This window comes from Ciona intestinalis, chromosome 5, assembly GCF_000224145.3.
Source record: "Ciona intestinalis chromosome 5, KH, whole genome shotgun sequence".
Lineage (NCBI taxonomy): Eukaryota > Metazoa > Chordata > Ascidiacea > Phlebobranchia > Cionidae > Ciona > Ciona intestinalis.
This window is the reverse complement of record NC_020170.2, coordinates 4,411,881-4,428,564: the sequence shown is the minus strand read 5'-3', so window position 1 is coordinate 4,428,564 and position 16,684 is coordinate 4,411,881. Positions and strand designations below refer to the sequence as shown.

Sequence of the window (16,684 nt, the reverse complement as noted above, 5' to 3'; positions counted from 1 at the left end):
TTGGTAGTAACAAAGAACATTTACAGAATTATAAAACCATGTCCTCGCGACTTTTATACCATTGTTATTTGTTTAAAACACGACCAGGATATTTATATATTATGTGCTAAAGGTGTCCCATCTTCCCCCACCCCACTATATATATATATTTGTTTGGCACAAGCAAATAAAATGTTAAATTTGTATTCTTGAAAGAGATTAGATAATTAGATCTATTGGTTAGGTTGTTTATGCGGGAAACGAGATTTATCGACCAAAAACAACAGATTAAGAACTCCCTTTAACCCACACTAAAATTCCTGTATCTTTTGTAGTTTACCGATCTCAGGTTTTGTCTTTGTCGTGTTCAGATTTTGCTAAGCTTCGAAAATCACTGACATATAGGTATTCGGGTTTTTCTGTTTTGTTTTGTTTTTTTGTTCATCGATTCGCTATGGCGTTCGTATTGTTTACAAGACTAAGGCAACGTTTTGGGGCAAGGTTTCGTAAAAATACCCCGATCATATTATCTAAACTTGAATCTGAGGACTCTGAAAAAGGTAAGCCTCGTTTTTATAATTGTAAAAACCTGAACAAATATTGTATCTGTACATACACACTCATTGGTACATTTATGATCTATTCTTATGTTATGTATATGAATAAATGTAACCTACTTTATCTAAGAGATGCCGAAAAATGACAGTCGTTATATTGGCCGTATACGTATTACCATGACGAAATCGCGTTTTATTTTGTTCATATAAAATGCAGAAAGATATGGAACCATTGTATTCTGTGCATATATACAGCTTGAATCGTACATCATTCTGTTTCAGTAATATCCTTTACCTTAAAAGAAGAGTCTATTTTAGTTGGATTTCCTTGTGTTTTTGTTATTGGACTGGTCCTATCAATATATATGCCAGTTTAAACATTCCTGGAAAAATTCCGTTGTACACGTACACGACTCCCATAGACCTTTAGTAATTGTTTAAAACACGATCAGGATATTTGCATATTATGTTCCAAAGGTGTCTATCTCCCCCCCCACCCTACTATATATTTAATTTAGTTTCCTTGGGCCTTGTCATGCGGTCATACTAAATGGATGGTTGTGGAATTCCCTGGTCGCCGTTCTACATCACCGGTACATCTAACGGCGAATAGCAGAAAGCCACTTCGTAATTTGATTACCCGCCAGGGAGTTAATAGTGATCGCCATTTGAGATTTAATATGTTTTTGAGACAGCATCCAAGATATTGCGGTTCAAACGAGTGCATTGGTCATTTAATGATTCCAACACTGAAAGTGCTGCATTTTCCTTGCTTAGGTGATGGTTTCCAAAACTATTAAAACATTATCACAAAACGTACAGTTAGATAGGGCGAATTGTTTTTTTTGCGAAGAATCGAACAAGCTTTTTATATACTCATACGAAAAATGTTCAATTTATCATCTAAATCCAAAACACGAATTCAAAATTAAGAAAAATGTTCAATTTATCATCTAAATCCAAAACACGAATTCAAAATTAATTTATTATTCCTTGGTGCTAGTTTGTTCTTTTTATGTTATTTGTCAACAATAGCCAAATTGCGAGTTGCGGCATGGACGTATAACTCTTCTGTTCTAGCGACTTTAACACCAAAATTTCTTTGGAGTTTATTTGTTTGTTTTTTTTTATGTGAATTTGTGGCAGGTTAAATTACGATTGGTTCCCTATGGTTCTACCATATATTGTACGATGGGGTAAGATGGGACATGTTTTTATTCTCATTTCTCGTACCATTTGGTAGTAAACAGTTTGCACAATTTTATACTGATATCCTCACGACTCTTAAATAGACTTGTAAATTGTTTAAATGATCAGGAAATATGGGATTTAGGTGCCAACGGTATCCCATCGTCCCAACCCACAGTACTATATAGTTAGTTCGGTATTTCCTAACGTTTTTATAATGGGTAACTTTGTATGTGCGTATGTTTCGCGCGTTTGTGGCTTTTGGCGTTTCCGACAACTCTCCTTAACGTGCTTACCGTTAAATTGGAAGTAAAAAGTAATTTTTATGTTTTGACGCTATTTAAATGGCTCATAACTTTAAATTACTTTAAGTCAAATACTTTACTGTTCAACGTTGTTAAAAGAGTGAATGTCATTTTACGTTAAAACTCTTGTTAAGAACTGTACACAACTATTAAAACTCTTGTGGTTTGTTGAACCTTGGTACTTTAGCGACCACTAACAGCAACAGTTTACAATGTTACGTTGCGGTAGGGGGCGGTGTTGAGCAATGCTGTAACGCAATGCGGTTGCCGAAAGAAAAGTTTAGCTGGTTACTGAATATCATGTTACAAGCAACGTATTGTACATACATACATTCCTTGTGCGATAATACAGACACTTTCTTTCGAATAAGTTATAGTTTTATTAAACCTAAAAGTTTTGTATAAAAAATATATAATTTTAATGCAATTTTATAGAGTAACAATTTTGACCTACATTCTTAAATTGTTATATATACAATTACTTACACATTTATATAATCCAAGTATTGGTTCCTTGAACAGTGTGTATAAATAAACCTTTTTTATGCAGGATTTTTAAGTACTTTATCAGTCATGTACGACATTTTCCCAATACGTTTCTTATAAGTCGGGCAGTTTTTAAACCGTTAATACATTCTGGTGGTCAACTCATATCACTGGTATTGGTTGTAATGTGTCACATAGGCTCAAGATTGATCGCGTATGGAAATGGATTACAATTACATACGGATCAGTTGTCAAAGTTAAAACCTAAAAAGCGAAACACGAATGTTTGGTGAACTATGGGATGAATCAAATGAAGTCTGAGCAGCAACGGTCGATGCAAACAGACAACGAAAGCACATTAACTGCTACGCCCCGAATTTGGATTCGAAATTTATGAATTTTTCATTTACACTACATTGTCGTGGTAAAGACTGCATGCGTGTTTTACACAGATCTGTCATCAGAGCTACATACCGTTGCCAAATATTCGTGGTTTGGACTCAACTGGGAGTTCATTTATTTCGTGCATTACTGCAGTGCGGCCACTAATGCTATATAACCACACTCTCGCGTGGGTAAAGGCTATTAATTAATAGCTCAAACAAGCTACTTGTAGCAACTCAAGAGCTTACGCTGTGATTTTAATGATTAATCCTAAGTATTGATTTTCCGAAAAAAACAACATTTTTTTGTACTTTCTGTTGTGTACTCCCAATAGCACCAAAAACACAATGCTTTTTGTTTATCCCTTTAAAAGTCGTAGCGAAGATTATGTTATTTAAAGAACGAAGAGAAGGGAATCAATAGTAAACCAACAGTTGTTAAACATGCTATAGATAAAAAGTGTGGGAAAGAGTGTCAATTAAAAAGCGTGTCTGTTGCACCCAAAAATCTTATGTCATTAACGCTCCAGGCGTGACTGACGGCTGAAGATACTCAGACTTATGATTTAGCTTCATGAATTTTATATGGAAAGTTGGCGTGACTTCCGTAGCGCTTATTACGAAACGTCGACGTTGTGTGATTCATCTTTTTGTCAAGCGCCAAAACATGTTTTGAAATACGCATATAGCATATTATTGCATTGGCTGATGTAACTGCTATAGGGAAGCTCGTAAGACTATAGAAATGTGTAAATAGTATATGGTGGGGTAAGACAGCACGCCTTCTATTTTCTTATTCTTTTTTTGCAGTAAACAAAGAACATTTAAATGGTTGTAAAACCGTATTCGCGTGACTCCATGGCATATACCGTTGTTTAAATGTTTAAAGCACGATCAGTACATTTGGATAATATGTGCTAAAGGTGTCTCGTCTTCCCCATCACCTTGCTATTTCATTCTGCCTATACTGGATAGGTGTATTCCGAAATCTGGGAATTGCAAAATACCGACTGTGTCTTAAATCCTGCCCTGTCAGAAACTTACATCGTATCACGCGATAAGACCATAAATTATTAAGTTGCTGCAGATTATAGATAAGCGAAAGTGGGCTCGCGATGAAGCAACATCATAGGCAGAGCTTTAATCTAATTTTTATCGTATTACGCCAAGCTTATTCGATCCCAGGGGCACGCTAACGATCGTATTGAAGGCTGTGATGATTATGTCACTTTGCGCCACGCGGCGTGCAAAACACGAAAGAAGCATCAACGTAACATTACGTCAAATCCAGGTCATCTGGGAAAAAAGCGCCGGCCTTTTTTGGGCGACTTCGACTCGAGCCAATTTTCACCATACTGCTACCTATATTAAATCATTCCATAATTGAGTTATGTAGGGTGAGGTGCGCTGAGGGACCGAGTCAGTTTCAGCAGGGCGCAGGTGAAACAGGATACGCGGTTTTGGTTGGGTCAGTCTAATCGTCTACGGTGACGAAAAACAAACAATTGGTTTTTATTTAACTCCACGCTTACTCCAATATTTCGATAAAGGAGAAATTTCAAAAAGTTGTCGGGAAGAATAAGGGATATAATTGACTTTTATTTGATCGGTCTAAACATGCCGGGGGTGTATAAATATTTTATTATTCGCTTGCCGTTTTAAATTCTTATTCTGGAGCAGTTCGTAGCCAATTTTCAATGGAAATCGAATTACTCTCTTTTGCCCAGTTTATATTTTGTTTACGGCGCAAAGCACTCCAAATTTCTACACCGGTCCTTTTTCGCTTATCCAGGGCGGTAGTGGGGTTTATGAATTTGGTAGATTGGCAGGGAGCCTGGCGTTACATTGACCGCAAGCTCGCCTTCAAGTTTGCGGGAGGGAAAATAAAAATAGGCCGGAATACCCGGATTTCGACAGAAAGTCGATTGCCCTTCTTGTTTGTTTGCGTGGCTTACTGTATGCTGCACGGAGAGAGGAAAGCAGTCGGGGACGGAAAAGTAAACTAGAACGAGTTTAGTTGTTTTGTAAGCAGTTAAAAGTGACGCGGGTTTATCAGGCAATTACCCCTCACTTTAAATTGTCACTCTTAATGTGGGGTTACGACGCTTTAATGACGCGTGCGGATTATCTGGCGTAGGAAGACAGCTATTACGCAACCAGCAGTAGAGCACAAAGCCGCCTATCCAGACTTAACAAGGTTCAATTACGCTTGCGCTGAATCATTATGAATGGTCCCAGGTGGCTTAGGGTTTTGATCGCTAGCAAACTGTAGCCAGCAGCAGCTTTATTCAATGTAGTGGAGTTATCTATATCTCTATGCTTTCTGGTTGGCATCAGTTCGCAGTTTCATTTGTACGGTGCTGTTTAGATTTACGAGACGTCGCCGCACACGTAGAGCAGCTTTCAGCGTTTTGCGGCGTCATTACGTAACGGTTTGGCGCTTGGCGGAGGTAAATGTCTCTCGCTATCTTAACCATGGTGACAGAGAGAGAGAATGTTTGGGAGACAGAGAAGATCGGAATAGCGATTATGTGCGCTGGTGTGGTCATGGTTGTGTTTAATAGAATTCACAAGTATCTGCCCTTTCTCAAATGCTGGACGAAAGGTGATGTTTTAGGCTTCTAAAAAGCCATGTTGCCCAGTATATTTCAGTTATGTTTGGTTTCTGTATTTATTTTACTTATTGCAAAAAATGTAGAAGAATTGTACTGTTGGAGCATGCCAATAAATACATACAGACATATGATGCTTTAGTAGCAGGATCTATTTATAAGCTTAGTCTGCGGGGAAATGATGTTTGGCCGGATGTTAGGGGCAGATAACAGGAAGAATTCGTTTGTCACTGTCATAGATATGGATCGAATAATTCGCTTTATTCCGGTGGTTCCGTCACAGCGGTTTTCCAAGTCGCCTTTAATCTTAACCTAAGAAGTGTGGCGTGGTGTGTGATACAGATTAATGACGTGAATTTTAAACCAGTGTTTCCGATTTTTTTAACACAACATATTAATTATTGTACAGATTAATGACTAATATTTCAAGACCAGTGTTTCCGTAAAATTCTATCCCAAACCCAAAATCTTATAACAGAGGATGATGACTTCCATTTTTTAACCCAAAACCTAATTAAAAATACTAACCACCTATATTTCAAAGCAGTGTTTCTCGTAAAATTGTCTAAACCAATACATCATAGCAGATGCTGATGGAGCAGAAATCGAGCGGCAAACACTGCGATATATGCCGGAAAGCATTGAAAGATTAATGGCCCTCACAAATTTCGATAGAAGAGAGCTTAAGACGCTGTACAGAAACTTCAAAAACGTAAGAAACTCATGTTATATTTTTAATGTGTACATAAGACCTCCATGTACATTGTTGGCAACAAAGCACGCGCTACATGTAAGGCCACTTAAGCCAAAAGAAACAGGCAATTACCGAACCCGAGCTCGCTTTATAATTCATGAATGTTTTAGAATTGATGTTCACGCTGCCAGATTTCCTCGTAAACACTGTCGCGTGTCGTACATTACCTGTCAGTGCTGATGTTCTTGTTTAGATTCGACACAAGAGTGTTACAAGAATGGCCAAATGGAAAATTTGATAAAATCACGTCTAATATGGTTTCTATCGAATGAATCTTACTATAATTAAATCCTCGAAGTGACCGAACGCACACTTGTCCATTCCAATCTTGCCTTGAAATCTGATTTGATTTACCAAAAACTGGTCAATTCTTTTTTAAACGTTTTTTTTTAGGTTTTTAAAAAATATATAAGTTAACATTTGTTTGGAAATAAACGCCATATATTTTTACAAAAAAACTCTTTGCACTAGCATGGTTGTCATAATTGTTCGGTATATATGATTAGATATGTTGAGTTGTAACATAAGTTGGTATCTGTAAATGCAGCAGAACAGTAGAACTAACATGCTGGAAAATTCAAAACATAGGCGCATACAGGGGAAATCGGCGGAATAGTCTCTTGGTTTGTTTATTTACCTCAAATCCGGGATTTAAGTATCAAAGTATGGCAATTCTACGTGCATGAAGTCCTGTGGCGTAACACGCCATGGGAACTGAGATTTAGGCAAGAATTGGCCTATTCTACTTGATGTAGAACTGTCCAGTGTATATTTAAGACCTTTGAGATGTTGAATATATTAAACCAGTGCAGTGGTGTCTTATTATTGACGATAGTAAATAATATTGTAGGCGCATAAAACAATGATTTTCCTGTAGGATTTAATACTAACATGCGACACGATTTATATCTTCAACGTTTCGGTTAAAAATATATCCTCTTGAAATTTCTATGTCGTGATCAAACTTGTGTGTTTTATATACTAAATAAAAATAAAAACGTTTATATTGTTTTCCTTCATTTTTACAGGAGTGCCCGAACGGCGTTGTGAACGAAGAAACCTTCAAATCAATCTACTGTCAATTCTTTCCCAACGGAGGTAAGACCAGTGTTCACATTTTCACTCTTACACAAGAGGCGTGTACGCTTACAAACCATTATACGAACCAAACGTACCAATGTAATTTAAAAACGTGATCAAAATCCAATTTCTTGCGTCATCAGAATAAAAGCTGGCTAGAGGAGGCGTACAATTAGATGGTGTGGCTATTACAGCGTGTCATAATCAAATTACAACTCCAGTCGAACCGCGTTCCCTTCAAATAGATATTGATTGTAACTTAAAGACGAACCGTACTTCTGAAGAGTATGCGATTCTCCGTTTCACCTTAACTTACAAAGCCAAGGACATTGTAAATCGCCTGCTTTATTATTTATAACCCATCGCCCCATAAAGCTGCGGGAAATCGGATCATTTAAAGCTGATAGGGTATATAATGTTTTTAATTTTAAATGATCAAGTGTCTGGCGTTTAATTAAACATAAGATCTTTCACGACAATGCAGCATGCACCTAAACCTATCTGAACTTTATACAAAAACACTGAACTTAACATATATAGTATATAGGCTCGGGTAAGAATATCAATTCTGCGTTTCATCGTCTCATTTTGTGGTAAATAAAGAATATTTAAAGAATTATAAAACCGTACAATCCGGATATATCGAAAATTATGTTCTAACAAAATTCCCTCTTTCCCCTTTAAAACTGTACATAACTTTACATGTGTTTTCTGTCGGGTTCTGAACGTTTTCTATATTTCACAGATGCGGACATGTATGCTCATTATGTGTTTCGTGCATTTGATCACTCGGAAGAAGGTCATGTCAATTTCGAGGTAAATATACTTTTTAAAAAGTCAGCCCTACATTCCAGCGTTTATATTTAATTCAACCAAGGTCAGAATAACAATTGGTGCGCAGTTGGGCACGATCAATTGTTTTTAGCATTTAACTTGACATACAGCGCTAAAGGTGTCAGGACCTTTTATTTGGGGTGTACTGGTCCGCCCCCAATTGATCAGGAACGAAAGGTTGACCATTTCTGTCATTCTGTCTCCACGAGAATTATTCTCAGCTTCCAATCGATCTTCGATCACCCGGGGAGCGCGAAAATCTATTTCCTGCTTGTCGGACCCTGTTTTGCGCATGGGGCAGCAGCAGAATACAAGACATATATGAAAACCGCATCAATACGCATTATATATTATACATAAAAGAAACGCGTTATTATATTGATTTTGCGAAGTCAACTCGTAAGTAACATTTATAGAAAACGAGTACAAGGCTCGTCCTATTTGGTAGTAAACAAAAAGCATTCGAAGAATTTTATTTTAAATCTTATCCTTACGAATCTCATAGACCGTTGTTAATTGTTTTAAACACAATCAGGATATCTGGATAATATGTGCTAAAGGTATCCGTCTCCCCCCCATTTACTATGTATTATGTGTGTTTTTTTTGTTTCAGGAGTTTGCAATCGGTTTATCTTCCCTACTGCGTGGAAGTTTGATCGATAGGTTGCATTGGACGTTCAGATTATATGACATCAACCACGACGGGTATATAACCCGGGAGGTTAGTAAAACCTTTAATTATCTGATCTGTCTTAAGATATGTCTTGACACTATTCATCTTATAATCTATATCTTGCCAGTTTCCAGTGCAAAACATTCTATATATAACAGCATGCCGATAAGGGCCGACTTCCTAATGATTTAACATTTTTAAAAAATATATAATTTTTTTATCTTGGGTTTTAAAAATAGGACGTAACAGACTACCAAGAAATTGAGAATACATGTACTAATGTGGGATAATGTGTTTTGAATCTATTTATCCTCGTGTGCCGCGACGCAAAGACAGTCGTTATAACACAGGTGTTTTGTTTCATACACCTTGTGCCAGATTTTGATTCACCACATAATATGTAACTTGTGATAATGATTAACAATATCCACCAACCTATACAAAATATGGGCCAATGTGTTTTAAATGTAATTTATTTATCCTCGCGTGACGGGACAACGACGTGTTCTGTTTTAAACACCCGGTGTCCGCTTATAAATCACCACGTATGTAACTGTAAAGGGTGATTGTTAATACAACACAATAATACACAGGAGATGCTCAGCATAATAAAGTCAGTATACCAGTTGTTGGGATCGCATGTTACGCCGTCGCTATCGGATGATAACTACATGGAACATACGGACAGGATATTTAACAAACTTGATCTTAATGGAGATGGTTTAGTTACGATGGAGGAGTTCTGTGAGACGTGCACCAAGGTAGGAGCATATAGGCGTGTTTTGTTATTACAGAACTATGGGGTACGACGGGACACTTTAAAACATATTGTTCCCAATATCCTGCTCGGGTTTTAAACAATTAACAACGGTCTATGGGAGTCGTGGGGATACGGTTTTATATTTCTTTGACTGTTATTTGTTTACTACCATATGCGACGAAAAATGTACAATGAAAGGTGTCCCATCTTTTCCGACCCTACTATATATAACATGAAAAAAATAACATTGTTTATTTGAAATAAATCCACAAGCGACCTGGGGTTAGGGGTGATGGGCAAAATCTGGCTTAAATCTCATGACTTCGACAAGGACCTGACCACATAAAATAGAAAATAAGCGTATTCTGTCTTAGTACCATGGTTTGTTAGCTATCCTATTGTTTATTGAATAATATACTTTGCGGCATTTTCAAATTATTTTAAAAATGCAGATTTTAACTTTAGGCCCACATAAATTCAAAATGCGTAAATATACAGTAGGGTGGGGGAAGATGGGACACCTTTTAACTATGTTTTCTCGTCCCATTTAGCAGTTGACAATGAACAATCAAACATTTATAAATCTATATCTTCACGGCTCCCATAGACCGTTGTTAATTGTTTAAAATACGATCAGGATATCTGGATATTATCTGCTAAAGATGTCCCTCTTCCCCCACCCTACTATCTAACAACGGCTGCAAGAGCCCTGCGCCTGTAAAAGACGCCACGACGGCGTTCATTTTAAAAAATCGCTGTTTTAATGAAAATCGCGGGGCAAAATGCCAAACGGGTCGAAGTTGCCGGGAACGACTCTGTAAGCAAAATCGTTAAAGACGCCTGGAGAAAATCCATAGCTATATTTAGTCGGTAGTCGATATGTTTTTGGACTTGGCTTGTTTTCCATAAAACTGCGCACCGACGTCATGTTACGTTTTGGCCTCTTTCGTCATTGTTAAGTCCCTCATAAAACCCACATAGTCATTTTATTGGCGAAAACAAAGCTCAATTAAATGACTTAACAGACCGTTCCGTATAATGTAACGCTCCCATATAGTACTATGGAACAGGTTGGATACCGTTAGCACATAATATCCCATGTTTCCTAAGCGTGTTGTATACAATTAACAACGCTAGTTTAGAGTCCTAAGGATACGGTTATACAATTGTGTGAATATAATAGGATTGGGGAAGATGAAATACCTTTAGCTCAGAATACCCAAATATCCTGTTCGTGGTTAAACGACTAACAACGAGTCGTGAAGATTCGGTTTTATATTTCTTTAAACGTTCCTTGTTTACAACCAAATGGAATAGACGATACAATAAAAAGTGTCCCGTCTTTCCCACCCTAATATATAAATAGTTCACCATCGAAGGGTACGAAAAACAGAGTGTACCATCTTACCCTAACCTACTGTATACCACGTTGAGCAAATATATCTCCGCGTGGCGGATGAATATTTCATGAGCTGGAAAACATCGGCGTTGATCGACCGTGCTACAACAGACATGTTTGTATTCCCGTTCGTTTATTGCGCTATAGGTGGTATACAGTACTATGGGGGTAAGTGGGTTACCCTTTAGCATATAATATCCAAATATCCTGATTTCAAATAAATAGCAGCGTTTTATAGGGGTCGTGCGAAGATGCGCTTTTTTCTTTGATTTCTCTTTGTTTGCTACTAAATGAGACAAGAAAGTAGAATGAAAACATGTCTTATATTCTCCCACCCTACTAAATATATTTTTGGGGATTTTATCGTCTAGTTCTGGATTCGATCAAAACTGGTCGCATTAGGCAGTCTTTTCTATTATTTTTTCCTAACACACGTTGCACACTCGTGTTACTTATAGAAAGATTCGCCTGTACGCTTTAAACTAAAATATAAGCCAGTGTTTCCGGGCATCTTTAAAAACAGTGATTCCCAACACTTTTTTCCAAACACACATTAAACATATTTTACATTATTTTTACTCCAAAAATAATTATGTTTAAAAAGTTTATTGGAATAATCCATACTATGGGCCAACACCTACTTATTAGTCCTGTTTTTACAAAGGACCACCTGTTTTAACTTATAATAACAACGCAAGCCAATAGAAGATTACAGCCAATATAAGAGGCCTACATGTTCATTATTAATAATTGGGACTATAATTGGGAGCGAATTTTAATTACAAACTATAGGTTTAAACACGGACACAGTGGTCGTGCTGCAACTGTCATATCGACATTACCGTTCCTGACATAACAAAGCTAGCTTGCGCTCCATTATTTATAAGCAAAGCATGTAATTAAGGGGTTGGTATTCGTTTCTCCTATACTGAACACAACATGTTTATAATGGAAAGATAAATTTAAATTGTATCCTGGCTAAATGCAGCTTTTGAATTGAATTAAATGATTATACGGTGGTTTTGGTGGCGTTATATATAGATCCAACAAGGGTATACAATCTATTTGCGCTAACGCCATCATCACACATTATATATATATGCTCGAGTTGTTTGTATATGAAGGCTACACTCAACCGCTGTCTGGCTTAACCCCGCACTTAAAGCCAACAAACTGTCTTATTTTCAGCAACACCAGTTTTATAGCTTCGTTTTTTCGAAATCCTCACGTAGTGTAAAATATATAATAGTAGCCTATAGGTCGTATCCTTACGACTCCGATTGATCGTTGTTAATTAATAAAAACACGATCAGGATGTTGGTATAATGTAATACCAAAGGTGTACCGTCTTCCCCTACCCTAATATATGTGGTTTTTATTCTAACAAAGCTGTATTTGCAGGACGAATCTATTGTACGATCAATGAGCATATTCGACCACGCGTTATAGCTCCATCAAGGCGGCGTTTCTGGCGTTCTTCCATAGACATTGCGCAGAAGAGCGAATACGCCAAAGCTCAGAGAAACTCATGGAGAATATTTCTCCTTGCAAAAGCGGGATGAACACACGGAGATTTTTCCTCTGTGGTATTTAGGTCCCAGTATATACCTGGCCACCGTGATTTTCTCTCCAAGCTTTACCAGAATTGGTGATTTTTACAATGTGCAATATCTTTACCCCGCCGTATATTTACTTGTGATTGTTTTGGAATGATGCGATTGAAGCAGCACACTCTTATAAACGCATTGGAAAAAGTCCAATTTTCCATACTTTTGTATACAATGCTTCTGACAAAGATCAGTTTACAAAACACTGCGTTTAGTCGCCGTCGTTGCTATTTTTAATATGGCAACGGATTTGTATTTGCACTTTATGTTTCTTTGCTCCTTCGCGAATTTGTACAACATTCGGCAAAGATTCTGTTGAATAAACAAAATAAGAAAACAGGAGCGGCCTGGATTCTATTCTATGTGAATAAATTCTCGCAGCGTGACACTCCACGAAACCTGAGATTTAAGCCAGAGTTGCCTGGAATGGATTAATACTGGTACACTCATCGAAGCCAAGTTCTTTATAACAAAGGTAAGCTTGTGGATTCATGGTACACCGCAGTATAAAACAGCGGCGCCGTATTTAAGTGACTAGGGACCCAGGATAGTCCTACCATTTTCGGAGAACGTGTGGGAGTCAATATAATTGATATATTTCCGCGTGACAGGGCAACCACATAACACAGGTGATCTGTTTTACACACCTTACAAGTTAACACATATGTAACTTTGTGGGTGGTTGTTTTGGCTGACTATTATTTTAGACCACTCGGTAGAAGCAATTGCTGTTAATGGGCTTGTTATAGTGAAATGCTGGCTCAATATTATAGGAAAACTAAAAGGAGGTACAGCAATACTGATTACCTCAAACGTTTGCAGGACCTCTATTGCCTATGAGTCACCAGCTCAGCAGTTAAACAGTAAGCAATAATGTATTGAAGAGCAAAACGTTAACACACAGATAAGAGAAAAAATAAAGAATGTTACACTTTTTATGTGAAAATGTTTTATTTTTTCTTCTTTTGGTCTGGTGAAGAATTTTCCGCTGGTATTTCATTTTCCTCGTCGCTCACTGGCGCCGGTGGTGGTGGTTTTATAACAGGGAATTCAAACTTGGATAAATAGTTGATCCTGAAATATGAATCCATGAATGTAACTCGTTTTATTTTTGTGTGGCAGGGCAACAGTAGTAATTAAAACACGGGTGTCAAAACATAGAGAACCACATAGGTTAATGTGGCGAATACAATATATTAGGACGGTGCCTTTTTATATAGCCACCTAACAGTATGTTTAAACCTAATTGATTAAAACTGTGGTTTCGAAAACATATCATATCACCCCTGCTCAAAAGCTGGGGTGACATATCACCCCGGGCACCCTAACGTTAAGCCTATGGGCAGTGGAAAATATAAAGTTATTCCGAGTAGAAGGAGGTTAATACTTGGATGTCTTGCTCTCATTGATTATCCGTTCAATTTCTATAAAGCGATTTATCTTGGATGTGTTTTCGCCTCTAGATGGCGCTCCAAACCTCACAAAGGTTGCACCAAGTCCAACTGCCTGGAACCAAAAATACCTCATGTCATTTTAGATATGAAGGTGGTTTAAAAAGACGATTTATTTTGTAACATTTAAACTGTTTCATTAATCCAATGTGAGCAGATTTTAGGATAAATATTAATAATGAAGATAGGCGTATGTGTCTTTGGGCAAGACACTGACAGAGTATATGACACAGAACACCTGTGTTATGTCCTTGATCGACTGTCGTTGCCCGCCACTCAAAGATAAACAAGTTACATTCAATGTAGCATACAACAAAGTGGGTACATGTTCAAAAACACAGTCCAGAAGATATTTTCTTCATAATAAATACACATGATGGTAACAACAAAAACATATTTATAGGAACCACCCAGCTTACCAGGTCTGAGAATATATCATCACATACATCCCCTACAGGTGAAGTCATTATCGTTACGCATTCACGTGCTCTTATGTCACCAACCACTCGCGCCAAGTCACTGCAAGTAACTCTACTCCCAGTACTGATGACTAGGCCACTTGATTTACGCGCCGACAGCATGTTGTCATTCAACGAATGCATAGAACCATATATAACATCACTTCCAATGATAAAACACCTATATAAAAAAAATGCTTTTACTGTGTTTTTCCAGAGTTAGTTTTGGTAATTAACATATATAAAAGTGTGATGTTAATTTTATTATTTACCATAACATAATTTTTTAGTAATCTTTTCGAAAAGATAGCAAAGGTCAATTTATTGAAACAACAAAGAGAAAAATATCAAAGAGAAAAATAATATATTTTAGTAGTAGTGTTCTGTAAAAAAAATCTCTTTAAAAATGCATCATCATACTCTATTTTCTCACTTTTCCGAAACCATTTCACAAAGTTTTGTCCACTGCTCCCTGTCCTCCCTCCTCAGAGGATCAATGATCATGATGAGAGATGGATACCGCATCACTAGATCTTTGAGAAGATCTATAAATTCATCGGCTGTTTTCAATGTACCTGTGGAAATCTCATACTTTCCTTTGTCCTGGGATAAAAAACAAAAATGATTGTACAAGGTAATATTTTTTAGCTTTTTGACGTATTTTTTAAATCCATACGCGTCACATAATTTTTTAAACAAAATTTGACCAAATGCAACCGTTTTACACCGCCATTAACAATACAGACGCTATTACAGCATCATTTTGAAGTGCAGCAGCCACGCTGTTTAACTGACCCTTTTTCCACATTTTCTACCCATAGTGTGTTTTAACAACTGTTGTTTGCTGTTGATTCCATTTTCTTCATTCTTTAAATATCACAATCTTTGATATCATTTTCAAAGAGATAATTAAAAGTTATGTTATTACTATTATTATTATCATTACATAATCAAATATCTCATGGGCTGAGCATTCAATTCCAAGGAAGATATCTTGTCCTGGAACAAGTCCTGAGGTGTTTATTGCTTCCAAAATCGCATCTAGTGGTTGTTCAGGTTTGTCATAGCTTGGTTCATATCCACCAGAGGCACCAGTGAGCAACCCAGAGCTCTGAATTTGAAGGTTCAAATATTTTAAATTAATGAAGTACAAAAACAACAAAAATGTACAAAATTTAAAACATTTAAAATTTAAACCTGGGATAAAATATGATTGCATAATCACTAAGGTATAAATATTATAATAATTACTCTTATAAAAAATATAATAATATATTTTATTTATCTGTTTGATTTTGTCAATGAAGGATAGAGTGAGAAAGCGACAGTTGGTTCACAGTTAAAACAAGTTCACAGTTAAAAACATGTTTACAATTATTTGTAATAAATAAATTTACCGATTTTGCTGAAAGACCTTTTCCAACATTCTGGTAAACTTTTATCAAGTTACTGATACTTTCGCTTATAGTTAATCCTGGTTTAGCAATCGCAAATACATTCTTTAGCATGTGGAGTTTGCCTACATGAAAAAGGTAGTGTGGAAAAATGAGTAAGTATACCACTTTAAACTGTAAGAAAAGAATATGATGCCAAGAAAACGAAATAGACCAAAGTCTAGTACTCCAACCATAATAAAAGATATATTTTGCCTAAATGGCATCGTCAGGTTCTTCTTCAAGTAGATTCTATTTCTTTTATAAAACAATTGGTTGGACTTGATTTTGTCTGTTATGTTTTTGTAGCATCCGATCCTTACTGTATTTCTTTCGACAAGTATAAAATTCCCCAAGGACAAACACACCCACACAAAAAAATTGACATGCAATTTCTTACCTGGTGCTGACTTTCCACCACTTAAAACCACCATAGCTGGGGTCGGCATGGTAACAGTATTGTCTACATTTTGTTGAGCAATACCAGATGTGACAGCCGTTGCATCACGAAGGTGTTCAAACTACTGGCTTCTGTAGGAAATTTGCTGCAGCTTTAAGTACAGCTACTGAGACTGCACTGGCAGCAGTGCAACCCTGGCAAATAAAAATAAATTAGGATGAAATACTGTAATAAATTCTGGGAATCTGACCCTGATCTGGTGAATGAATGAATGAATGTNACTTACTTTATCCTCGCGTGGCTGGAAAACGACAGTCGTTATCAC

At 36.9% G+C, this 16,684-nt stretch overlaps 2 protein-coding genes across 6 annotated transcripts in view; one reads left to right on the top strand and one right to left on the bottom strand.

Annotated features, from left to right (window-relative positions):
• The window catches only part of LOC100176457 (Kv channel-interacting protein 1), a 28,505-nt gene extending 15,546 nt beyond the window's left edge, over positions 1-12,959 (top strand). For 2 of the 4 annotated variants that reach the window (XM_009860383.3, XM_018812007.2), the window contains exons 2-7: positions 6,098-6,222; positions 7,293-7,362; positions 8,090-8,160; positions 8,792-8,899; positions 9,445-9,612; positions 12,412-12,959. In XM_009860383.3, the coding sequence (XP_009858685.2) occupies positions 6,098-6,222; positions 7,293-7,362; positions 8,090-8,160; positions 8,792-8,899; positions 9,445-9,612; positions 12,412-12,459 (590 nt within the window). In that variant the 3' untranslated portion in view covers positions 12,460-12,959. Of the gene's footprint in view, positions 1-6,094; positions 6,223-7,292; positions 7,363-8,089; positions 8,161-8,791; positions 8,900-9,444; positions 9,613-12,411 lie in introns of all 4 variants that reach the window. The other 2 variants (XM_018812008.2, XM_018812006.2) reach the window with 1 other exon arrangement.
• Positions 12,960-13,473: 514 nt separating this feature from the next.
• LOC100175258 (enolase 4-like) overlaps positions 13,474-16,684 on the bottom strand; it is a 5,183-nt gene continuing 1,972 nt past the window's right edge. The window contains exons 2-8 of one of the 2 annotated variants that reach the window (XM_002121077.4): positions 16,360-16,553; positions 15,924-16,045; positions 15,473-15,637; positions 14,960-15,129; positions 14,488-14,707; positions 14,005-14,123; positions 13,474-13,691 (exon numbers count right to left, since the gene is read on the bottom strand). In XM_002121077.4, coding sequence (XP_002121113.1) covers positions 13,568-13,691; positions 14,005-14,123; positions 14,488-14,707; positions 14,960-15,129; positions 15,473-15,637; positions 15,924-16,045; positions 16,360-16,408 — 969 coding nt within the window. In that variant the 5' untranslated portion in view covers positions 16,409-16,553 and the 3' untranslated portion in view covers positions 13,474-13,567. Of the gene's footprint in view, positions 13,692-14,004; positions 14,124-14,487; positions 14,708-14,959; positions 15,130-15,472; positions 15,638-15,923; positions 16,046-16,359; positions 16,554-16,684 lie in introns of those variants that run through there. The other variant, XR_003395912.1, reaches the window with a different exon arrangement.